This window comes from Rhodnius prolixus, unplaced genomic scaffold, assembly GCF_049639745.1.
Source record: "Rhodnius prolixus isolate KJV_2025 unplaced genomic scaffold, Rpr scaffold_13, whole genome shotgun sequence".
Lineage (NCBI taxonomy): Eukaryota > Metazoa > Arthropoda > Insecta > Hemiptera > Reduviidae > Rhodnius > Rhodnius prolixus.
This window is the reverse complement of record NW_027411583.1, coordinates 10389150-10415498: the sequence shown is the minus strand read 5'-3', so window position 1 is coordinate 10415498 and position 26349 is coordinate 10389150. Positions and strand designations below refer to the sequence as shown.

At 35.1% G+C, this 26349-nt stretch overlaps 1 protein-coding gene across 13 annotated transcripts in view; it reads right to left on the bottom strand.

The window, feature by feature from the left end:
• nAChRalpha4 (nicotinic acetylcholine receptor alpha4) overlaps positions 1-26349 on the bottom strand; it is a 204102-nt gene that overhangs the window by 151172 nt on the left and 26581 nt on the right. For 4 of the 13 annotated variants that reach the window (XM_074116206.1, XM_074116207.1, XM_074116208.1 and 1 more), the window contains exons 1-3: positions 4098-5640; positions 3689-3902; positions 2499-2774 (exon numbers count right to left, since the gene is read on the bottom strand). Coding sequence is in view for 2 of the 13 variants with exons in the window: in XM_074116204.1 (XP_073972305.1) it covers positions 7163-7360 (198 nt within the window). In the remaining 11 variants the exon portion in view is untranslated. Of the gene's footprint in view, positions 1-2498; positions 2871-3688; positions 3903-4097; positions 5641-7162; positions 7373-26349 lie in introns of those variants that run through there. The other 9 variants (XM_074116216.1, XM_074116218.1, XM_074116219.1 and 6 more) reach the window with 5 other exon arrangements.

Genomic DNA, 26349 nt, shown 5'->3' with positions numbered 1-26349 from the left:
ACGGAATGTTGAAAAAAAAAAACAACTTTGTGACACAAGAAGAGGAATAAAAGCAATCTTAATTAGCCAACATCACTGTATTCTACGAGGGTCGTTTGAAAAGTCCGTGCAAAGTCAGAGAGATAGCACTATTGGCGCGTATCGAGGTTATGTTTAGTTAGTAGCATCTCTTGGAAGAACACACACCAAGTTTCAGCCAGATCGGTCTATTTCTTTGGCATTCGTTTGAATCGAGGAAGTCGAGTGATTTTCAAAAAATGGACGAAAAAGAATTTCGTGTGTTGATTAAACACTACTTTATGAAAGGCAAAACGCCTCAGGAGACTAAAGAGAAGCTTGATAAACATTATGGTGACTCTGCACCTTCGATTAGAACAGTTTATAAGTGGTTTCAAAATTTTCGGAGTGGCCATATGGGCACAAGTGACCGCTGAACGTTCTGGACGCCCTGTTGAGGTTACTACTCCAGAAATCATTGATAAAATCCATGATATGGTGATGGATGACAGAAGAGTGAAGGTGCGTGAGATTGCTAGAGCTGTGGGCATCTCGAATGAACGGGTACAAAATATTTTGCATCAACATTTGGACATGACAAAGCTATCCGCAAGATGGGTGCCGCGATTGCTCACGCTTGACCAAAAACGAAATCGTGTGAAGTGTTGCAAGGACGGTTTGCAGCTGTTCCAGAAGAATCCGCAGGACTTTAAGCGTCGTTTCGTCACTGTGGATGAAACATGGATACATCACTACACTCCTGAGACCAAAGAACAATCTAAACAATGGGTTACCAAGGGGGAATCTGCGCCAAAAAAGGCGAAGACCGTTCCTTCGGCTGGAAATATTATGGCGACTGTCTTTTGGGATTCGCAAGGAATAATCCTCATCGACTATCTGGAAAAGGGTAAAACTATTACAGGTGCATATTATTCATCGTTATTGGACCGTTTGAAAACCGAGCTGCAAGAAAAACGCCCACGATTGGCCCACAAAAAAGTCCTTTTCCATCACGACAACGCACCAGCTCACACCTCAGCAGTTGTGGTCGCAAAATTAATGGAAATAGGGTTCCAACTCGTTTCACATCCCCCCCCTATTCTCCAGACTTGGCTCTCTCGGACTACTATTTGTTCCCCAATATGAAGAGATGGCTGGCGGGAAAAAGATTTTATTCAAACGAGGAGGTGATTGCAGAAACGAATGGCTATTTTTCAGACTTGGACAAATCCTATTATTCGGAAGGGATCAACAAACTAGAGCAGCGTTGGACGAAGTGTATAAGCCTAAAAGGAGACTATGTTGAAAAATAAAAAAGGTTTACCCCCAAAAATTAAGTAGTTTTTATTTTTGCACGGACTTTTCTAACGACCCTCGTATAGTGGCAAAATTATTTACTCCGACCATCAAGAAAAGGATATCTTCCAGGATAAATGGGTATGGTCTCCGTAGTTATTTTATGAGGTATTTCTCCAATGCGTATCACTTACAGGAAATAAACCCATCGATGGAAAAGTTAAGGAAGTAACAATCATCCAATATTTTATATATTTTAGGAACGGTTTCGACAGATACTTCTAAGGGTCAGTCATAACCTACTTGGGTTAACCGACAATCTTGTGAAAGCTGAGAGTAACGAGAATCTACAGAAGAACCTGACAAAACTGTTTATAATACAATTTTATTTCCAATCCCAACGTATTCCAGTAAATCGTGATAATTTACCTCGCGACATAGATCTTCGACACAAGCTGTACTGAGGTTTCTCGAAAGAATTAAGAGTAAAACTAAAAGAAAAATGTAATACAGAATTATGAGATGCAGCTGAGATGGTTTAGCCATCTAATAAGAATAGGCGAAAGTAAGATTGCCAGAGAAGCCTACGGCTCAAGATGTAGGGGAAACGCTTAAAAAAAAAAGAACCTGGGACCAAGAGATCGCAGAAAGTCTGAGCGAGTAATGGACTTCAATGGAGTCAAAAGAAGCCAGCTGGAACGAGATCGTATGCTATGTAAGAAGCTCGATTCTGTAGAATATGTAGAGAAGGAGAATGGTTAAGAAGTAAAAAAAAATCAGTAAAATAGGCACGATTGCAAATTTCGACTTACAGTAAGAGAAAAAGTACACAAATTTTAATAAACAAGTTGAGCAATATTTCTTATTCGTTTGTTTGACAAAATATTAGCTTTAAAATAGTCCAGATGCTGCTATATAATTATCGAGTAGTTATAGGCACATTGTCTATGGATTAAGGTCTTAAAGTTATTAACGAAAGAATTAATCTTGTAATAAACAAGATTTAAAAGCTATGTCAATACGTTTTATGAATAAGAATCCTCTTAACAGATATTATCGTCTAAAAATTAAAGCGCAGCTCACAAAATGGGAGTAACACCAAAGTAAAGCAGCACATATTAAAAGATTCTCAATGAATTCCATTCAATTAATGAAACTTGGGATCAAAAAGATCATAAAAAATAAATTTAAATGTATTTACATACCCAAAAATGGAATAAGTGGATTATAGTTCAAGCATTATCCTTTCAATTTTCGTAAAACATTTCTTCACAGAATTCAGTTTTCTTTTAAACCGCACTTATTTAATTAATTATTGTTTTTTTAGCCTTATTTATTTAACAGCTTCCTTTAAAAAAAAACAACAAAAGATCTCCCTTTTATGCAGAAAAAGAGATTTAATTAAAATTAACTGGAGCACAGCATCTTGCAACAAAGGAAGGAACAAAAATATGGCGGCTTTTGTGCTATGAGTAATCTCTCTGCAATAAATAAATAAATTTTGTTTTTTCAATAAACAAATAATTGGAAATTATTTTTAAAAAAAATAATGTAAATTAAAAAAGTTTTTAAAAAAATAATTCAAAAATAATAATTCAAAATTTAAATTATCAAGGGATCATCCATCTTGTTAATTAGTTGCCCTTGACAACCATTATTTTCCATAAGATGACGTCATTTCTCTCCTCAACTTTTAAATCTGATTGTGTAAGTAGATTTTTTAAAAAAATACTTATTATTAGGTAAAACTGAAAATGAATTGAATACAAAAGGTATACATAGTTTAAAAATTAATTTCTTGTAAATAAACAGTAAAAATAACTTTAAAGATTGAAACGTTCATCTTAATTGGTGTCTTGCTAGATCTCAGTTAACCAAGACGAAAGAGAAATTCTAGCCAATTTCAGTCTACTTTTATTTTATTTAATATTTTGTTTTAGATAGATAAAAAGTAATTAATAAAACCATATTATGGATTATTATATCTTGGATTATGTTACGACTAAAATATAATCTCTTTTCTTACAAAAAAATATGTTACATTGGCCATCAAGGTGACCCTAGGTCAAAAGGTTTGGGCAAGAACAGATATGTATACAATTTAGACTGAAATTGGAAATCAATTTCTCTTTACTTATTTATTTATTTATTTTCAAATCCTGAAATGGCCCCTTTTTGAGAGCTGGTTAGTTTAAAAAAGTATTTTCATTATTTTAAAAAACTTGTAACTAGAAAATGTACAGATTTGTTAGTTATTTCTTTCTAACAATGAGTAATTTAGGTAATTTTTCCAAAAATAATGTTCTAATTTATTGGAAGAAGTAAAAAAGAATGATCAAATAAAAAATCATAAGATTGTAAATAATACTTAATAAATTATTAAGTTAAAACTAACCTGGATTTTTTTCTCTTAATAAAAATTTGGTTTACAAGTTTTACTTTTTCTTGTTTACTCTAGAATTACTATTAGTACAGAATGTTCTTCTAAATTCAAACACCTTTTCTTTTGGTACCATATTTCAGAAGCCATTAACTTAAATCTCCTTGTTTTAAGAACTCATTTTCGTTATCCTAAAAACTGTAAACCTTAAAAGCTGTTTTGCTGTTCACTGTCGTAAAAAAAGAAATTTTAAATTAAAAAGCAAGAGCATACATCTAAATTGCATAATACAATGAAAGTCATAATAATAAATTCAAATTTATTAACATCATGCAAATTTTCTCTTGAGAGCACACTTTTTTTTGTAAGATTCCTCAAAACATACTCTCTTTTTTTTTTATAATAAACAAACAAACAAAATTACCTTCACTCCTATATTATACATTGTTAAAATTGTTTTTGTCTCTTTTTTTTTTTGACAGATTTACTACCATTCGCATCTCACGAGTCATTTTTCGATTGTAAAATGGAATAACAGGAGTGCTGTGACTTATAAAGTGGTTTGCTGGGAAAGATGCTTCTCTAAAACTTCCAGAACTTTCAGAAAACGTAAGTGAACAATAATATATAACAATTTAGAGTAAAGAAATGCTTGCTTATTCAAGAACTAATAACAATTAGTATAGGCACATTATCTAGTCTATAAGTGACTTGTTTTATTGTTATTTAATAATGCTACGATCGTTTAAGAAATTTTAAAAGATTTTTTTATTTTTAGTACCTGAAGCTCATGTTTACTTAAGGCAATTATTTAGGAGAGAAGTCTACTTATCGCTTGCTATATTAGATTTTTCAAAAGCCCATACATAATTCTTGATTAGATCTTAAACTTAGCTAGTTGTAATTACACTCGGGTTTAAATTGGGGGTTGTGATCTTTGAATCAGGGCATTATTACCAACACCAAATTTAGTAATAATAAAGCCTGATAGAAATAAAAGAACATGTAAGTAAGATTAGGTTCGTTAAAATCTTAGGAAAACATTTAAAGACTTTTTTTTTTCCAAGCTGAAAACACCCGAAGACAATCTGGGGGCAAATATATAACCTTAATGTAATGAGAGCGAACCAAGCGGTGTGCGGATCGTATCTTCACAGGATCAACAAAAGGTCCTCTCCTCTTTGCGTAGATTGCAATGATGAGGAGGATTTCAAACATATAATAATGATTTGTCCACATTATGTATGGTAGAAAGGAAACGAATGTTTGACGACATATACAGGTATTTAGATGCACCATTTCGCTACGAAGACATAATGTTCTCCACCAACACCTATGTGCTTAAATCTATAGAAGAGCTAGCAATGAAATATGAATGTATCTAAAAGTTATAGCCGATTAGAATGAATGCAAGAAAATGATTAGAGAAGGATTACGTGATTTTAATTTCGGTTAAGCTATAAGGATGGCAGGAGTATAGAGTACTGATCCATCCATTAGCTGTAGTTTATGTAAATGGTTGTATATAGTAGAGGGATGAATGTGTGAAGCGAATGTATTTATAAGTAAGAATGGAGAGTGAGTGATATTCTAGTGATAAGCACCTAGACCTAGACGATGTTGGCTGTATGGGGAAAGCCAATGCCAAAAAAAAAAAAAATTATTATTTAAAAATGGCATGCAATTCTTAACTCAAAATCTTTCTTTTAACTCGGCAAAGATGGGCAAACTAATTTGGAAATAATGGAAGCAAATTTTTAGGTTAGTCCAGCATGCAATGAGTTGTAAGCGTTTAACCTGAGTTATGTATATTTGTATGAATTTCCTTGAACAAATGCTTATGTAGATCGTGAACCACTTAAAAGAAACTTTCAACAACTTTTTCACAATGGAATTGAATGGTAGCAATGGTTTTAATTTTGTACATTTCCTAATTTACTAACTAAATTCAATTGCACATACTGTGTAAAACAGATCCTAAATGTAAATGCTTATGGCAGCCATTAACATTAAATATGTTTTCGTCACACATCGTATTGCAGAAAAAGTCACTAATTTGACCTAGCGAGCCATCTACTGTTGTTATTTATAAGGTTTTAGGTTAATTCAAAAACCATTTAAAATGAAAAGTTTTTGTTAAAATGGGATCTCAAAATTCCTTTAAATTATAATTTTACTTTATATAAATTAAATAAAGAATGGCATGACATTACACGGATTACTGTACAAAATAAAGCTATATTAATTAAACAACTAACTGTTTGTAAGCCAAGCGAAAAACCTATTTATTTTAATTCATAAATTATACACCGTCATTATATTTTTAACAATCTCTTGGTTCTTACTTTGGGGATGGATACAGCTGGTTTTGAACTGAACAATCCTTCATGTACCTTTGAACTTCAAGTTCATCTTGCTTAAACTCACATGCACTCTCCAATGTCTTAATGCTTGCAACAGTTTTGGCCTCAACGTCATCTTCGACTGCTTCATCCTCCTTGATCTCTATGGTGTGACAATTATCCTTCTTGCTTTGATTCTAGACTTTTCTGTTTGCTCTATTTCTTTTTTTCTGTTGCAAACTTGTAGGTTGTTCACTGTTATGTTAGTAAACTACTTTTCTGTTCCATTAACATTAGATTCTTCGGGATGACTCCGGTGAACCAATATTTATCTTACTACAGTGTACTCATCAGCTGGCCTTCTAATGTGACCATAAGTGATTACTGCTGCAGTTTCAATTCGACAGTTTCCTCAAACTCCTTCTCTAACGCGCTCCTTTTTTTTTTGTTTTTTGGCTACCAATTCTCTTTGCATCCATTTGATTCGAGCGAAAAAATCTTCACAATACAGATTTATAGAAATATACAAAAACATATTAGCGTTCCTACCGGATATCACAGAATAATTTAGAGCTTATGATGGGACCTAAACAGACTCTGAAGCTTCGAAGAGAATCTGTAGTCTAACATACAAGAGCCTGATTTCTCTCATTCATTAAAGGGCACTTCTGAAGGAGGGAATGATTACACTTTTGTAATTATTAAGAAGGATCAAATGCGGAACTAAATTTTCTATTTTTAATAAAATCAACCGAACGGAAATGTCTCTCTTCCGAATTGATTTTTTTAAATATTTGGAAATTTCCTGGGATTTTATTTGAAGTTCATACAGTTTCATTACAAACAAATAAATCTACAGCTCGTATACTGGACACGTATTTTCTGGAAAATTCAATTAAGGTTACTACTTAGAAGGGGAATGTGATTCGGCCCTTACGGGTGCCATTCTTCTGTAATGTATGGGCATGTCTCTTACTCTCAGTCTAGGGGAGCTAAAAGTGTGACTGAATTCGAGTTTGGAATGAATTTCTCAACCGGAAATACTTCTACTCAATGGATTGTTTACTTGCTCGAAAATATAGCTTACAGTTTATTATTTTCTATGATCAATAAATTAGGAAAAAATAAAAATATTTTTCTTACTTACAACATCTATAAGTTGTGAAAGTTTTAATTTGATGCACACTCTGAGCACATCGGTTGTGTTGACCACTGGTCGAACCAGTTTGTTATAGTTCGATAGGAGATCATCGTAGAGACGTTTCGCGTCCGGATTACCGGCCACGGCGCCGTGCACCACGATCGCCCACAGTAGCCAGGCCCGAGCTGTCCCGCCCACCTCCATCCTCCTCCTGCGCTGTAACACAAATAACACAATTCACTTTATAACAGTTGTCCAGAATGTATTTTCAAAACAGGAAAATGTAAATTTATATAGCGAACATAAATACTTAATTTTTTGTTGCCATTTTAGTTTTTAGTGTTGCTAAGTTTGTTGACTTGACTCGTTTTTGTTGGCTTCTCATTTAGGCAAGATAGGAGGACGGTGGGCCCCTCTGTGCCCATTTCTCCAACTCTACTCCTACTTAGTTTAATTCGGGACAGATATACCCGCAAGGGAATGCTTAGGAGGTTTTGGGATGTAAGGATATTTTACGATTTTGGTAGGCTATTTTTTTGGAGGATGGCCTTCCAGAATTTATTTATTACTTCCAAGTAACACTAGCTTTATTTTATTATGTTACATTATCTGAGGAGTATTTTATAATCAAACTATAACACTAACATGTTCGCTAATCGCTATGATTAAAACTGTCCGGTAGGGCAAACGGGTGGACCAAAAAAATGCACGAAAAAGCGTATTATATTATTATTCGGGGAACGGATTGTGCCGCGGGCTGCCACTATCACAAGTATCTTGTGGCTGACCTTTACCCCCCACATAAAGGACAGAGTCAATAAAGGGTAAGGCAGCCATTCGAGGCCTATTCCCACTGTTCTGCAGGGACTCTAAAACTGTCCCTTAGAGAGTAAACTCCTCCTGTACAAGGTAGTGGTTAGGCCCATGTTACTTTATGTCCTAGTCCCTCCTGGAGTTCGGACATGTCGATCCAATATCGCCTCGCTGCAGATCCTGCAAAATAAATTCCTCAAACTGGTCACAACTTTCCCCCGCTACAGACTGTATTATAGACTTACACTCTGTGTCACCAACATGGACTATGTAGAACACTAACATACATCAAGTACCTCGCTACTGGTCTCTTTAGTAAGTGTGAATCAAGTCACAACCACCTCTACAGACAAATAGGGGACTATAGTTTAGACGCGGTGCACAGGCACACAGGAGAGTTAAGGACTCTCTGAAGTAAAACTTTCCTTAGAGGCTGAGGGTTTTTCATTGTTTTTCCCCTCATTACTTACTTTAATACTTTTATATTCTGTAAGAATTTATGTAATTAGCTGGAGGTTATAGTATTTATACTGGAACTCCTATGTACATAATGTATTTATTTTCATCTAATAAATAAAAATCTTTCATTCATTCATTATTATTATAACTTTTCATAATTTTGAATCGGAAAATTCATTGAGTTTGAAGAAAATTCGTTACATTAGAACACTGAGAAAAGTAATTCGAGAAAGAAAGCGTTTACACTAGTTTTTATTTATTTATTTATTTCGGAGCGGATGTGAGAAACACATTAATCTCATTTCCTGTGATTTAGATTTTTTAAATGGAGATGGCAGAACCACATTAGACTCATTTCCTGCCCAGTTAAGGTTCCTGAATGATAATTATAATGACAATAATAGAGGGTAGTACATTCGATTAATAGATTTTGGCTAGAACCTTGCTACAGCTATCTTGGGTTCATTGTTTACATCTATTGTCAGAAGTAGCAAGTTTAAGTTAAAGGAAAAAAAGTTAAGAAAAAAGGCAGCCGACATCTTGAATAAGCTTGGGAACATCTAGGAAGATTTAGCCGACCCGATTTCCATTAAATACGGGATACTTTATTCCAGGTTTCTACTCCTTAATGGATAAGTCGATATATCATTAGATTATCCACGTTCGATATAATTCAAGCAGAAGAAATAAAAGAGGTAGAGAGATATTTTTCTTTCTTTTCTCTAACTATTATTATTTTCTCTTCAATGCTGCTAGCAGAAGACTTCATAGCCTTCTCCAGAGAATTATTGAGATATTCAGGTATTGAGCGAGCAGCCAAAGATGTACGGTTCCTCAAAGGATATCTTGAGACCCCCGAAAAGATAGACCAGAAGAGTGTTTTTTTTCTGAAAATTCATTAAGGGTACTTGTAAATGAGAGCGGTAGTAGATTCTTTGTAAAGTTATAAGAGTTAAATACAGCTTAATTATTCCGCATTTGAAGAATATTAATGAGTTAGAAGTTCGAGAACATTAATGAGAGAAAAACATATGATTTATTCACAGAATTGAATCAAAAACTTTTCCTTTAGTAAGATAAAAATTACATGTAAGAGAAATTTGACAATTTGATTGGAATAATAAGAGGGGGTAAAGAGTGAGTTGTAGAGTCTAAGGAAATATATTAATTTTTGGAAAATAGTAAATATTTGCGAGTGGTGAGAGGAAAATGCGAATGTGCCGTGAGAAAAGTTGGGATGGATAAAGAGTAAGGGAACTCTCAGAGAAAACTCTTTCCCTATTTTCCCCTTTATCTATCCCAGAGTGAAAAGTTAATAAATCAGAAAGAAAACCGGCTTTTCCTCTCTGGCTCTCTCTCTTCACTAACACACACATACAAAATATAGTTTTCACACAAGTTTCTCACGAAGACGGATGCTGTTCATATCTTCTATTTGAGCTTGGATGAATCTCTCTTCTTAGGTTTTGGCAAGAAGAGCGTCAAAGCTTTGGCCTGTTTGTTGGATGGAGAGAGTAAGTATTGCCATGAAAGTGCCGCCAAGTATGAAGCTTTTCGCGTCTTCCTTGTCCCCTTATTCCTTCTTCTCGCCGGCTGCTCCGAGGAGATAACAACATTACAAGATACTTTAACACTTCTCATGCACGTGAATTGTGCTGCTTCTCTCTTTTCTCACTCTCTCTCCTCTCTCTCTCTCATTCACAACCTCTCTTTCACTAAGAGGAAGTATTGTAATCGTGCAGGGTTTTTTTTCTGTTAAGTTCTTTCCGGAAAAACACGTTGTTGTAAGTTTCCTGGAATGTGGTGTTTAACTAGAGTAAAACGGTGACCATTAAAAAGAAAATCAGGTGTTAACTCACACGAATTTCTATGGGAATTTGGGATAAATAACACCAAAAAAATATCCAAAATGAATTTAACCAGAAAAAATACAATAATAATTTTTTTTTTTTTTTTGAAAGGAGGTGAAATGCTTTTACGCACAGAGTGCCGGGCTCCCAACCAAATGGCCTACCGGCTAAAACACCCCCCTTCATCCCTGGACCTAGCCTGGATTCACTTATGCAGCATTACATCAGGCTAGGCCCCCCATCCTGACCCTAATTAGGGATTCGCTTCCTCCTCATCCAATTCCCTTTTTTTATACAATAATAATAATACTAGTAATAATAATAATAATAAAAGTAATAATAATAATAAAAGTAATAATAACAAGGAAAAGGTGGGAAGGGATTAGCTATGTGGTTGCATACTGGACTCCCACACAGAGATCCTGGGTTCGAATCCAGCTGCTGGCCCTTAGATTCTCTCTTTTTAGGAGCTTCTTACAGCTCACTGTCCGGTGATGGACAGTGTTGTCTGTATAGAGAGAACACTGTCCAGAGGCCGGCAGTGCACTGAGAAAAGCGCCGGGCGCCAATAACCTCCAGATGTTGTCGTGCCTTAATAAAAATAAATAATAAATAAATATTTTTTGAGAAAGTTAATTAATTAATTCAGCCACACATAAAATATAACATCGTAGAACCGTACTTTATACTGAATTGGAACCCTAGAGGGAAGAATACCTATCACCTACTCCAGCAAATTCCCTTTTTTAAGTGAATAGTCCAGAAAAAAATTTGTCAAATAAGGTTATAGATCAACATTGTACTGAGGTTACATTGTTTACAAGTAAATGGTTGGAATCAGTTTGAAGAAAAACACCAAGAAAAGTAGTTGTTTCAACTTTCTAACTTGAGAGATATTATTATTAGCTATGTAAACATAAATTACAATAAAGTTAATATATTGTTTCAGCTTCCCGCGATAAATACTCAAAAATCTAGAATTATGGGCATGTTCACCAATACTTTCTCAGCGACCCAATTTAATAAAGTAAATTTTCCTGAAATATTGCATTATTACTGAAAAGACAAATAATATTTTATTATTGTGCTGGAAAAGATAACAGTATACAAATTCACTGTGTATCCGAAAAAAAACCGCTAGATGGCACAGGCTGCATTATTTGGAGTTAACATTTTTTTTTTTGTTTTATTATTTAAGATCCACAAACAATGGTAGCAAGAAGTCAAAGTGGGTGACTAAAAACCGAAAAAAAAATAAACCCAAACGGGACTAACACGAGAATGTTATTCAAAGCAAAAGCATTTTCATAACTTCTGTACCGAGCTATTGTTTCTTATGGCGGCCACAGTAGCGGTAGTGGGAGGTAGCGGTACTAAAATTTGTCTGCGGTAGTTTTGTATGTGATAAATTTAGCCATTGTCAAAACAGACGTTTTTCATTCGGTGTTTTCTTCCCACAGGATTAGGGTTTTTTTTGGTTTCAAAAATTAAAATTTTTAAATGCGCAGGTCATTTTAACAACTTTTCCGATTGCTTATTTTGATAAAAAATTTCTTTTTATTCCTTTTAGTTAAAGTAAAAGGGAATCTTGAGGAATGCTCCTCTATAATAATAATAATAATAATAATAATAATAATAATAATAAGGGAAGGGATTAGCTATGAGGTTAGCATACTGGACTCCCACGCGGAGGTCCCGGGTTTGAATCCAGCAGCTGACCCTTACATTTTCTCTTCCTTGGAGCTTCTTACAGCTCACTGTCCGGTGATTGACAGTGTTGTCTGTAACGAGAGTACACTGTCCGTAGGCCGTCAGTGCACTGAAAAAAGCTCCGGGCGCCAATACCTTTAGATGTTGACGCGCCTTAAATCATTAAAAAAAATAAATAAAAAATAATAATAATTCCTTGTAGGGGGGGGGAGTAGACTAGTCTCTTCTTCAGGGAGCTTGGCGTCCCTGCGGGTATCCCGGTCTAGCAACACTTCAACACTCTCACTGATACCCCCTTAACACTCACACACTACACTTAGGGCCTGCAGAGGTAGTTGATGTGTGCAGCTACTTGGGCTTAGCAAACTTAGCAGGTAAACTCGAGCTCTCCACCACCACACACACACATTTACACCTTAACATTAACACTATACAGACGACTACACACACTGCACGAACAAGGACACGCACTCGTCGAGAGTGAGAGTACAGAATGTCTCTCCCTCGCGTGCCGTGGCGAGGTTTAGGGGCTAGGGTGGAAAAGTGGGTCCTGGACCATCACTGGAGAAGCAGTTGTGATGTAAAAAAGGAAACAGGAAATCGGCTTCTGCCATTTTTTTTAAAGATATGCCTAAGGCCGTGTGAAGGAATGACCTTTCTAGCTCTAAATGGGCATTACTCCATGAGGCTGCATGTTAATTACGCTCCTCTATTTGGTGTAACATGAAGTTGAAGAGACTAGTCGGTCCCTCCTCGGCCCGTAACTGTAACCTTAGAGAATAGAACTCTGACCCCATGTTCTTGGGAAATTGCCCGAACGGTTCCTTGTAACTCGTCGCTATCATCGAGTGTGATGGACTTCTGCCGGCTATTCTAGATATGCCAATATTGTAGCCTTTTTGAAGAAAATGGAAATTCAGCTTTGATCCCTGATCCCATAATTCGCTCCGGGACCAACGTTCATGACTAGACAATAGTGGTTTTGTTCGCTGAGTTTCGAACCTTAGAGTAGTTTCTAAATGAGCCTTCTTACACATATACACACGTTCACCTTCTATAAAAACCACCTTTTTTCTTAAATCAAAAAATTTGTCAAAACATGTTCTACGAAACACCCTTATAAAAAAAACAAAAAAAAAGATCGCCAGATTTTCTTTAAACGAGATATAAGAGAAAATAGACAAGATAATACAAATCGACATCGAAATAACTATAGAAAGAAACGAATGTTAACATGTAACAACAAATTATATGTCTGATTTTATTTATTTATTATCTGTTATATACAGGGTGTCCCAAGCTGTATGGATAACGACTTTTTCTCGGAAACTAAGATAGCTAGAAAAAACTAAAAAATACGTGTTCCCTTAGTTTTTTGTTAGAAATCCAAATTTAATTCGTAATTTTTTTTCTCGGTGCTTCCAGAAGCGAGATACAGACACCAACTTCATTTTTTCAAATGGGGAGGTGTGGTTTTTATTTCAGAAATAGATTCCTCTATTTTTTTAAAGAAAAATTTACACGAACGGTTTTTTTCTGTGAGCGATATTTTAGAAGTTATGAATGAAAACATGATTCTTATAAGAAATTTCAAAATGATAATATTATAACGGTTTTTTGATTGAATAAGAAGAAAATTACTGTTTTATTATAAACTTTACTCCTCGTTAATATTACAGATCATGCTCGAACTGGCCTCCACCATTAGAGATGCTCTTTCCTGCCAATTGTCCTTTACTGCCAAAGAAATAGATTCGAATTTAACCGAGTTACAGGCGTCTATTATTCTTTGCTTTAGTTCATTTACAGATGCAATTCCGGCTTGATTCTGATACACCTAGATTTAGAAATGCTTTTAGGTAAGCAGAAATAAGGAAAGAAAGAAAAAAGTTATGAATAATCACCTTGTTTTTCAGGTATCCCCAGAGGAAATAGTCCATAGGTGTCAAGCCCGGTGAACAAAGTGACCACTGAATCGCCCCCTCTGTCGATATAACATGCCCATCAAATTGCCTATCGAGATACCTCTTTACATGCCTGATGGTGTTATATCGACACGGCGGAATTCAGTGGCCACCTCTCTCTCGCTGGACTTGACACCTATGGACTATTTCCTTTGGGGATACCTGAAAAACAAGGTGATTATTCATAACTTTTTTCTTTCTTTTCTTATTTCTGCTTATCTTAAAGCATTTCTAAATCTAGGTGCATCAGAATCAAGCCGGGATTGCATCTGTAGATGAACCATGTTAAAGCTAAGAATAATAGATGCCTGTAACTCGGTTAAAGCCGAATCTATTTCTTTGGCAGTAAAGGGCAATTGGCAGGAAAGAGCATGTCTATGCATCTCTAATGGTGGAGGCCAGTTCGAACATGATCTGTAACGTTAATGAGGAGTAAAATTTATAATAAAATAGTACTTATCTTCTTATTCAATTAAAAAGCCGTTATAATATTATCATTTTGAAATTTCTTATAAGAATCATGTTTTCGTTCATAACTTCTAAAATATCGCTCACAGAAAAAAACCGTTCGTGTAAATTTTTCTTTAAAAAAATAGAGGAATCTATTTCTGAAATAAAAACCGCATCTCCCCATTTGAAAAAATGAAGTTGGTGTCTGTATCTCGCTTCTGGAAGCACCGAGAAAAATTTACAAAGTAAATTTGGATTCCTAACAAAAAACTAAGGGAACACGTATTTTTTAGTTTTTCTCTAACTATCTTAGTTTCCGAGAAAAAGTCGTTATCCATATAGCTTGGGACACCCTGTATACAATATATATATAAATGTAGGAATGTAATAAAATCAATAAAAAGCTTGCCATCGCAGAACTTGAAGGAAAAATAGTGTTATTTATTGTGTTCAGAAGATAAAGAAAAAGCAAAAGAATGTAGAAAGGAAAAGTAAAAGTAAAAAACTAACTTTCAAATTTTCTTTATGAAGGGAATAAAATCTTATTGCGGAAATTATATCGATGTCTGTTGTAAATATACTATTGCAGTAAGTATAAAAATAATAAAAAAGAAGTAGAAAAAAAAAATCGATCTCTCTATAACAGCACGTTGTAATTGATAACCTTCCATTATCGACTTCTAACTTAATCTCCTCTATATAGCATATCGATTCTGTCGTCGTCGATATTAAAAGCAATAATTCTTCTATAAGACTAAACGTAATAAAATTAATAAGATTACAAGGTTTTTGAACTTTTACTGCTAACAATATCGAAAGTTAATCTTTCCAAGTTATAGTTACATTTTTATTTTCTTTTATTAGCGTGTCAGGGAAAAGTGTTACCAAGTTTTCTAAAACTGAAAATTGAAATTTTCAGTTTCGAGGTCGCTTGAATTGGCAAATAGTGGTTTCTTTGTTGTTGTTGTTGTCAATGTTCTTTACGCGAGTGTGAACAAAATATTGGGGAACAGTCTGCGCCCCATTGATCTAAATGTATTTTTAATTTAGTCAGCTGATCCACTCTTTTTTTAAATTAAATAATTTTTTATAGAAAAGATTTTTGTTGTTTTACACAAATAGAATGTACATATACAAAATAGAGATACGAGATATGTCACATGCAGATCTTTAGACAAGCCTATATCATTTTTATTATTTTTTTATTTTATTTTTAGTTTCTAAATGTTTTGTTTGTGACAGTTGACTTTACTAAACTGATATTATATGGAAGAGTAACCTCCTATGAGGAAACAAAAATGATATCAACTATACGGACTTACGGTTTTTTGTGGCAGCGCAATTCTAATTGACCAGCCATTTTTGCGATCCATTAAAATTTATGATTATTGCTTGTTTCCTAAGGCAATGTTGCCGATTGCAGCCAATGAGGCCTATTGAAACCATTTCCTTGAAGTCCTAGAAGTTGAAGTATCTATCGCCATTCTAGAGTTCTATTTATTTATTTTGTTGACGTCAAAATAGACAAAATACTTGAAGTTATAAAAGCACATAAATCCAGAAACAAATAACCAGTACTGTAACTCTAGTGCATCAAGCAATTACAATATAAAAGAAGTTCAACAACTTTTTTGCCCAACTTTTCGGGTACTGAATCATTTCCAGCTTCTACACCACCACCTGTCAACCAATTTTTTTATGGTCGTTGAATAAGCGCTGGAGAAATGAACAAGGTAGAACATTGCGGTGCGTTTGAGTCTGAAAAGTGGGACGCGGAATCTCATGCTAGATATGTTAAGTCTACCTCTAAATGAAGCACCAGAACTAGGCTATACTTTTCACCCCTACTAAAAATACTGAAATGAGTGTTTAACACCCTTCCCTAACAAGACCACTCGATAAAGACCCGCACTAAGATGTATTGCGGTACTAGTATAGCCCTTGGATTTTATTTAATGGTTAATATGAGAAATTTATAGTAAAGTATGTTAGGCGGTTATAGGCTAGACCCGCAAAGCTAAGATGTATTGCGGTACTAGTCTAGCCCTTGGATTTTATTTAGTGGTTAATATGAGAAATTTATAGTAAAGTATGTTAGGCGGTTATAGGCTAGACCCGCAAAGCTAAGATGTATTGCGGTACTAGTCTAGCCCTTAGATTTTATTTAATGGTTAATATGAGAAATTTATAATGAAGTATGTTAGGCGGTTATAGGCTAGACCCGCAAAGCTAAGATGTATTGCGGTACTAGTCTAGCCCTTGGATTTTATTTAATGGTTAATATGAGAAATTTATAGTAAAGTATGTTAGGCGGTTATAGGCTAGACCCGCAAAGCTAAGATGTATTGCGGTACTAGTCTAGCCCTTGGATTTTATTTAGTGGTTAATATGAGAAATTTATAATAAAGTATGTTAGGCGGTTATAGACTAGACCCGCAAAGCTAAGATGTATTGCGGTACTAGTCTAGCCCTTAGATTTTATTTAATGGTTAATATGAGAAATTTATAATGAAGTATGTTAGGCGGTTATAGGCTAGACCCGCAAAGCTAAGATGTATTGCGGTACTAGTCTAGCCCTTGGATTTTATTTAGTGGTTAATATGAGAAATTTATAGAAAAGTATGTTTGCTAGTCGCCTCCGTCCACGACACCTAATTTGGTAGTTGGATGTAAAGCCTGCCTGGAAAAATAGGCAATTACTTTACTTTTTTTTTAATTTACAGTTTGCTATAGATATAGCAATAGATCTAGTAGATCTAGGTATACCATGTTTAAAAAAATTAAATAAATAAATCTTTGAAGAAACGTAATAATAATAATAATAATAATAATAAATTTAACGTAAATAATTTGTTAATTTATTAAATTTATCATACATTTATCGATCAGAACGTCCTCAGAATCATCCCAACTTAATTTTTTTCCGTAAATCACAGAACATCAGCATGGCAGTGGATGCACGTACACATAATAGTGCATTGATGTTAACATGATTGAAATCAATGCGCGTATACACACTAAGAAAGCATATTAACTAGACAGTATTGATGACTAGGGGCTCAACGAGGTGGACAATGTTGCCCCATCTTGCATCGCGACGAGGCACCGTCCAGTTGTTGAAATACCTCCACACCCCCTATAACTCCTTCAATGACATCATTATGTCAGATACAGGTACCCACCATTGCCGTATATGTTCTAGCATACACAGAATGACGGTCATTGTCAACTAACTGCAGATTGTTACTAAACTACTAATGTCGACCAATTACAGCATGTAGGCTGGGATTATTATATTCATGTTTAATTAAGCTGAGACAATCCTTTCTTTTACTGCAGAAGGACAGCGCTAGCCGGAAGTAGAGGTAGCGATTGTTCTTCCCGACAGTACTAGATCAAAACTAAGCTCTGCGGAAGTTCTAGAAAAAAAAGAGAGGAGGAATCGTTTTCCAGAGTTAACCACTCCTTGAAGGGCAATAAATCCATCAACATTCCACAAGGCCCTCCTCAGATATTCTAAAGAGAGTAAACGTAAATTAAGGAGTTCAGAAGTTTTTAGAGAGCGTACGATCCACTGACATCTTTGCGGGCTTTCGGGAAGCCGGCAGGTTAAGATAACCACAGTTTCTTGAAAACAACTTACGGCATTTTCTTTGTACCATACATAAAGGATCCAGAAGATCGCTCGAGATGGAGATAGGCGGAAAGAGAGGAGTAGGCAGACCAAAGTTGTGATGGGAGGATGGTGTCATCAGTGACGTAAGAAACCTGTTAAAGGTAAAAAATTGGAAGGCGGCTGCAAATGACTGGGAACTATGGAATGGACTCAGTAGGGAGGCTAGGACCCACCAAGGGTTGTAACGCCAATTAGATAGATAGATACATAAAGGAAAATTCTGCTTTAATTTGAACTACTTATCCGGTAAATTCTTTCATAAATAGTTACGAAAGAGGAGTGGAATTAAAGCTTTCTTATAATTAAGTATGATGTATAGCGTCATAATAATTTGAGGTATTCAAAATGGCTGTAAAATTTGAAGCTTAAAGAAAAGCTGATGACCGGAAGTGCAATTTTACTGGATACTTCCGGTGAAAACACGATATCTGAATTTAGACTCGATCTAAAAAATACTGAAAGATATAACAAGTAAAAATTCCAAGTATTAAAAAAAAAGGTCTTTGGAGTTGTTAGTAAGTAAAAGTCGTGTGAGTGTCTCACAAAAATATATATATTTTTGCTACATTTAACATGCAAATCTAAGAAAAATATTGTAATATAAACATTAGTGGAACGGTGGACAGAATTGCTGTCTTCCATTACTGTCACTAGAGAGCTCTTTATCTTGGGGGCCGTGGCCCACTCTAGTGCTGCTAAAAAAATCCTTCGTCTACCCCACATTCTAGTACTAGTAATATAAAGAAATGAATTATAATTTCGTAATCCAGAACGGCAGCGGTATCTAGTAGCAGGGCAGCTAACTCAACCATGAAATTGCACCAGTTTATATTCTTGCAGAAGACATCCACGGCAAGGAAGAAAAAAAATCCGGTTGTAAGATTATTCTAAGAAACAAGTTTCGTTTTACAAATGGAAAGAAAAAAACCAGAAAAATACGAAAAACAAACCAGAAAAGAGAAAGTTTCCCTCTAGAACCAAAATAATAAAAATAGACTTTTCCCTCGAGATATAAAACTTTCATTTAATTTTTCATCTCTCTATTTATATACATTATATTACATCCCCTTCTTGTCAGAAAAAAACTCAAAATGGCAAGAAGATGAAAAATTATAAATCGAAATCCGACAACAAAAAAATATCTATTTAATGGATCGATTCATTACTTCTTGTCAATATTAGAAGCCGAGAAATGGACGGTTAAAATTTCAGTAAGATACAACACACCAAAACTTTAACTGGCTGTAGCGCCTATACTACAACTGCAAAAAAGCTCAAATTCGGCGCAAATGTAGAGATACATGTTCGCTATGATTGAGTGAAATTCCATACAAATCTGATGATTAGAAGCCGAGAAATGGACGGTTAAAATTTCAGTAAGATACAACACACCAAAACTTTAACTGGCTGTAGCGCCTATACTACAACTGCAAAAAAGCTCAAATTCGGCGCAAATGTAGAGATAGATGTTCTCTATGATTGAGTGAAATTCCATACAAATCTGATGATTAGAAGCCGTGAAATGGACGGTTAAAATTTCAGTAAGATACAACACACCAAAACTTTAACTGGCTGTAGCGCCTATACTACAACTGCAAAAAAGCTCAAATTCGGCGCAAATGTAGAGATAGATGTTCTCTATGATTGAGTGAAATTCCATACAAATCTGATGATTAGAGGCCGAGAAATTGAGGGTCAAAATTTCAGTAAGATAAAACACACCAAAACTTTAACTGGCTGTAGCGCCTATACTACAACTGCAAAAAAGCTCAAATTCGGCGCAAATGTAGAGATAGATGTTCTCTATGATTGAGTGAAATTCCATACAAATCTGATGATTAGAAGCCGAGAAATGGACGGTTAAAATTTCAGTAAGATACAACACACCAAAACTTTAACTGGCTGTAGCGCCTATACTACAACTGCAAAAAAGCTCAAATTCGGCGCAAATGTAGAGATAGATGTTCTCTATGATTGAGTGAAATTCCATACAAATCTGATGATTAGAGGCCGAGAAATTGAGGGTCAAAATTTCAGTAAGATAAAACACACCAAAACTTTAACTGGCTGTAGCGCCTATACTACAACTGCAAAAAAGCTCAAATTCGGCGCAAATGTAGAGATAGATGTTCTCTATGATTGAGTGAAATTCCATACAAATCTGATGATTAGAGGCCGAGAAATTGAGGGTCAAAATTTCAGTAAGATAAAACACACCAAAACTTTAACTGGCTGTAGCGCCTATACTACAACTGCAAAAAAGCTCAAATTCGGCGCAAATGTAGAGATAGATGTTCTCTATGATTGAGTGAAATTCCATACAAATCTGATGATTAGAGGCCGAGAAATTGAGGGTCAAAATTTCAGTAAGATAAAACACACCAAAACTTTAACTGGCTGTAGCGCCTATACTACAACTGCAAAAAAGCTCAAATTCGGCGCAAATGTAGAGATAGATGTTCTCTATGATTGAGTGAAATTCCATACAAATCTGATGATTAGAGGCCGAGAAATTGAGGGTCAAAATTTCAGTAAGATAAAACACACCAAAACTTTAACTGGCTGTAGCGCCTATACTACAACTGCAAAAAAGCTCAAATTCGGCGCAAATGTAGAGATAGATGTTCTCTATGATTGAGTGAAATTCCATACAAATCTGATGATTAGAGGCCGAGAAATTGAGGGTCAAAATTTCAGTAAGATACAACACACCAAAACTTTAACTGGCTGTAGCGCCTATACTACAACTGCAAAAAAGCTCAAATTCGGCGCAAATGTAGAGATAGATGTTCTCTATGATTGAGTGAAATTCCATACAAATCTGATGATTAGAGGCCGAGAAATTGAGGGTCAAAATTTCAGTAAGATAAAACACACCAAAACTTTAACTGGCTGTAGCGCCTATACTACAACTGCAAAAAAGCTCAAATTCGGCGCAAATGTAGAGATACATGTTCGCTATGATTGAGTGAAATTCCATACAAATCTGATGATTAGAAGCCGAGAAATGGACGGTTAAAATTTCAGTAAGATACAACACACCAAAACTTTAACTGGCTGTAGCGCCTATACTACAACTGCAAAAAAGCTCAAATTCGGCGCAAATGTAGAGATAGATGTTCTCTATGATTGAGTGAAATTCCATACAAATCTGATGATTAGAAGCCGTGAAATGGACGGTTAAAATTTCAGTAAGATTCAACACACCAAAACTTTAACTGGCTGTAGCGCCTATACTACAACTGCAAAAAAGCTCAAATTCGGCGCAAATGTAGAGATAGATGTTCTCTATGATTGAGTGAAATTCCATACAAATCTGATGATTAGAGGCCGAGAAATTGAGGGTCAAAATTTCAGTAAGATAAAACACACCAAAACTTTAACTGGCTGTAGCGCCTATACTACAACTGCAAAAAAGCTCAAATTCGGCGCAAATGTAGAGATAGATGTTCTCTATGATTGAGTGAAATTCCATACAAATCTGATGATTAGAAGCCGAGAAATTGAGGGTCAAAATTTCAGTAAGATAAAACACACCAAAACTTTAACTGGCTGTAGCGCCTATACTACAGCTGCAAAAAACCTGAAATTTGGCTAAAATGTAGAGATAGATGTTCTCTATGATTGAGTGAAATTCCATACAAATCTGATGATTAGAGGCCGAGAAATTGAGGGTCAAAATTTCAGGAAGATAAAACACACCAAAACTTTAACTGGCTGTAGCGCCTATACTACAACTGCAAAAAAGCTCAAATTCGGCGCAAATGTAGAGATAGATGTTCTCTATGATTGAGTGAAATTCCATACAAATCTGATGATTAGAGGCCGAGAAATTGAGGGTCAAAATTTCAGTAAGATAAAACACACCAAAACTTTAACTGGCTGTAGCGCCTATACTACAACTGCAAAAAAGCTCAAATTCGGCGCAAATGTAGAGATAGATGTTCTCTATGATTGAGTGAAATTCCATTCAAATCTGATGATTAGAAGCCGTGAAATGGACGGTTAAAATTTCAGTAAGATTCAACACACCAAAACTTTAACTGGCTGTAGCGCCTATACTACAACTGCAAAAAAGCTCAAATTCGGCGCAAATGTAGAGATAGATGTTCTCTATGATTGAGTGAAATTCCATACAAATCTGATGATTAGAAGCCGAGAAATGGACGGTTAAAATTTCAGTAAGATACAACACACCAAAACTTTAACTTGCTGTAGCGACTATACTACAACTGCAAAAAAGCTCAAATTCGGCGCAAATGTAGAGATAGATGTTCTCTATGATTGAGTGAAATTCCATACAAATCTGATGATTAGAGGCCGAGAAATTGAGGGTCAAAATTTCAGTAAGATAAAACACACCAAAACTTTAACTGGCTGTAGCGCCTATACTACAGCTGCAAAAAACCTGAAATTTGGCTAAAATGTAGAAATACTTGTTCTCTATAATTGAGTGAAATTCCATACAAATCTGATGATTAGAAGCCGAGAAATTGTGGGTCAAAATTTCAGTAAGATAAAACACACCAAAACTGGCTGTAGCGCCTATATTACTGCTATTCTGCTGGAATGTATTGATACAAGTTCGATAGTTTCGTTAAGGAAATATCGATTTTCTATGAAAAATATTGAGTATCTTAGTAATAATTAGTATTTAATTGTAACATGGCCGATTTAGTTGCAATGTAAAACTTAATAAAGTATTAAAACAGCTTAAATATTTTGAAAATTAAAACTAAATACCAGTTTGCAAACTAGTATAGTTTAAAAGATATTTTATAAGGGGTTAAAATATATATCTCAATAGTCTATGATTGTCAATTTAGCACAGGCTGAATAGCAGACAATAGGCGCAGATTTCCACCAGGGACTGTACAGGACGTGTTGCAAGATTTCCCAGGACGTTGTCTCTCTCTTGCTTGAGGCCTTGTTTCACATCCCTCAATACTTCTACCCTTTCATCTTGGAAGGTTCTTCTTTCCCTTGCTTTTCCTATTCTTGCCATTTTCTTTGTCTTTCCTCCTAATGGTTACATCGTACGACTGTCCTTGCTCAGCTTTCTCATAGATTGTTCATATTACATTACTTTCATCTTTCACTACCACGAAGAATAAGAAGAAGAAGTGTGCTGTCGTAAAGATATTCGATACTGTGTTATCACCGGTAATTCCGCCGTTCTGTGTAACCCTGCATGAAAAAGGAAATAAAAGGATATGAATAATTTGGTCAGTACAGAATATATCAAAAGTTAGCAATCGATAACCTTAAACCGAAAGTACCATTTTTCACGATAAGCGAACCTAATAATATTTTCAACGTTCACTCTAGAAAACCCTTTTTACACACCACGTATACACGTGTATTTACATTATAAATTTCTTCTTCACCAATTACCCATCTTGGATCCAGGAAATTATTCTTCATCTGGTGAAGAAGCCACGTTGTTGTTATGTATACATTCCATACGAGTACACTTGTTATCTTGACATCATCATTAATATTTTGCTGAGCAGGTTATCTACTTATTAGGTTAAGGTTATGTTAACTCCCTGCCGTGCGTAGAGAATGAACTCTATCTCTCTGGTTAATTGAAACAAACCAACTGCGAGTGCACGATGATACAGAAAGGTGAACATTACTAAATTATGGAGGTTCATTCCAATGTTTCATTCGTCAATCTTTCTCTTAATCAAATTATCTCAAATCTTTGGAAAAAATGGAAAAATCTATTCAGTTAAGTGAGAGCTTCCGGTTAAAAATTTTAACTAAATTTAAAATTTTAGCGTTAAATTTATTTCTCCTTTATGATTATTTAATATTCAAGCGTACTTTTGCCGGACGCTAGACCACTGAAGTTCCCGCAAAATTATTTCAGATAAAAGTTCTAGATTGACACGAGATGTGGCTATTAAATAACGAGACTGATGCTGCTCCAGAAGAACTATGCATGCGCCAAATCCTAACGACCGACACAGCTGTGCAGCGTAAAGCCTACTCTTTCTATTGCAGCGTCTCACGTTTTTGTAGAGAAATCTGTCTGACCGGAACCGTCGTTTGTGTAAAGAGGTGTTAGTTTCGTTTTGCCGAAAACATGATACCTACTATACATGTAGGGTGAAGGGACCAGTAATTGACTGCTTAAGAAAAAATTCGAGTTTAAGATAGAATAACTTCCGTTATTTTGGCTCCAGGTGGAGGTTGTAAAATTGTACCGCTCCAGTAGGATGTACTTTATTTTATTAATATTTTAAATGCAGTAAATTCGATCTTTATGTCAACCAAAAATGACTTTATTTGTAAGTATGTCAATGACCCAGTAATTGACATACCGAATTTTCGGTGGAACCAGTGTTTGACATGGGGTGGGACCAGTAATTGACATACAAATATATTCATGAAACGACATAAGGTATGCATTCAAAATCACTTTTAAATCTAAATAAATCACTTAAATCACCTAAATCACTTTTTCAATTGGATTTATAACAAAAATCAGTCTTATTCATAATTAATTACAATCAGTTCTTAAATAGGCAAACCTAAATAATCAAATATTTTTTCATCGTTACTCTTTTTTATGCAGTTTTTGACGATCAACCCTTACACAACTGTCCTACCGGACAGTTTTAATTAAATCCAAACCAAGACAGGTAATTTGAAGAACAGCCCTTACTTTCAATAGTACGAAGGAGATATTAGCTAACATGCTTGTTAGATCGTACATTGTGTCTGTCGGCTCGATTTTATCTCTTTCTCTCAACTCTTCCGCTCTCTTATCCTTTCAAGTTTCCGCTAAATATTTTGTTACTTAAACCTTTTTTTTGGGAACTTTTTTGGTTCTCACTTTACCAAACTCTACTTCCGATTAGACTATGTGGTCACATCCTTGTTTTATTCATTCCGCCTATAACGCTGCTACCGATCGCAACTACGCGACTTTGTGTTCGAGTTGTTGGTGCTTTCTAGTGAACCAAATTTCTCCTACGCTTCCCTTCATTTGGAGCGCTTCGCTAATGTTTTCCACAATCTGTGCTGCCAGTGTCATTTGCTTCGAAACCAAACTATCTGAATGTAATTCATTCTTACTTTCTGCATCTATTCAGTATTTTATTGTTTATTATTACTGAGTTACCTCTTGGGCACATGTATATTATACTTTGTGTGCACGTTCATCACGTCCCGCCACATGTTGTTAGCATTCGCATTTATAACAGTAATAAATAAATGAAACGTCAATAAAAAAAAAACTAGATTAAAAAATATATATCTGTTATTGACTCTTTCTTGAGGGAGCTTCACTTTTCCTCTGGCCGTTTCCTTTGATGGAATTCTATGGTTCAGCCATTTCCTCCCTTTCTTCTTTGCCATGTGGCTAGGACCCAAAACTGAGGGAGAATGAGAGATTTTCCAACTCCGATAAGTGGGCGTCGTTTTTATCAATCACGTAGGCCTTGGAAGCTGTTCGGCGATCACGATTATTCCAGTTTGTTGTTCATACATTGTTGTTCTCTACAGAATATTCATTCTGCATGCCCTCTTGAAATAAGGCGTACATTTGCTAATTCATTAATTTAAACATATTTTGTTGGAAGTTTTACTATTTATTTTGCCGATTTTTATCAATGATTTTATTTTACAATGTATTGAATTTTTAATTATAATAAAATTTATCAACCTATCTTACCATTTTCCCAGGATGTCAATCACTGGTCTCAAACAAAAAAGCTGTAGGACTAGTAATTGACATGTATGTCAATTACTGGGCAGATTGCCGTTTCAAGGACCAGTGATTGACAGCCCCATTTTAATCCTCAATGCTTCTTATAACTAAAAAAAAAACTACATAAATGAAATCTACAAGTAATACTAATTATAACAGAACATTGATAACCACACGAATATACGAACAAATAAACGAAAAATAAGAAAAAAGAAAAATTATTTTCTTATCAATCCTCCTTAGCAACGGCTTGTTTTTTCCTTGATTTTGAACTTTTAACACAAATAACTTTCCACTGATACCAAGGAACCTTCCAATAATTAATATTTTTCTGGAACTGCTGCCCAAAGGCTTCTCAATAACGAAATTGAAAGAATCACCACTAAAAACGGCTCATATCCCTTATAATACCAGTTTATTTCTGGTATGTCAATTACTGGTGCCCAGTCAATTACTGGTCCCTTCACCCTAGTAGAGCAACGAATTGTCGTGAAATTTCACATCAAAACTTGATAAAACCGCTACTGAAACTTATCTTTTATTAAAAGAAG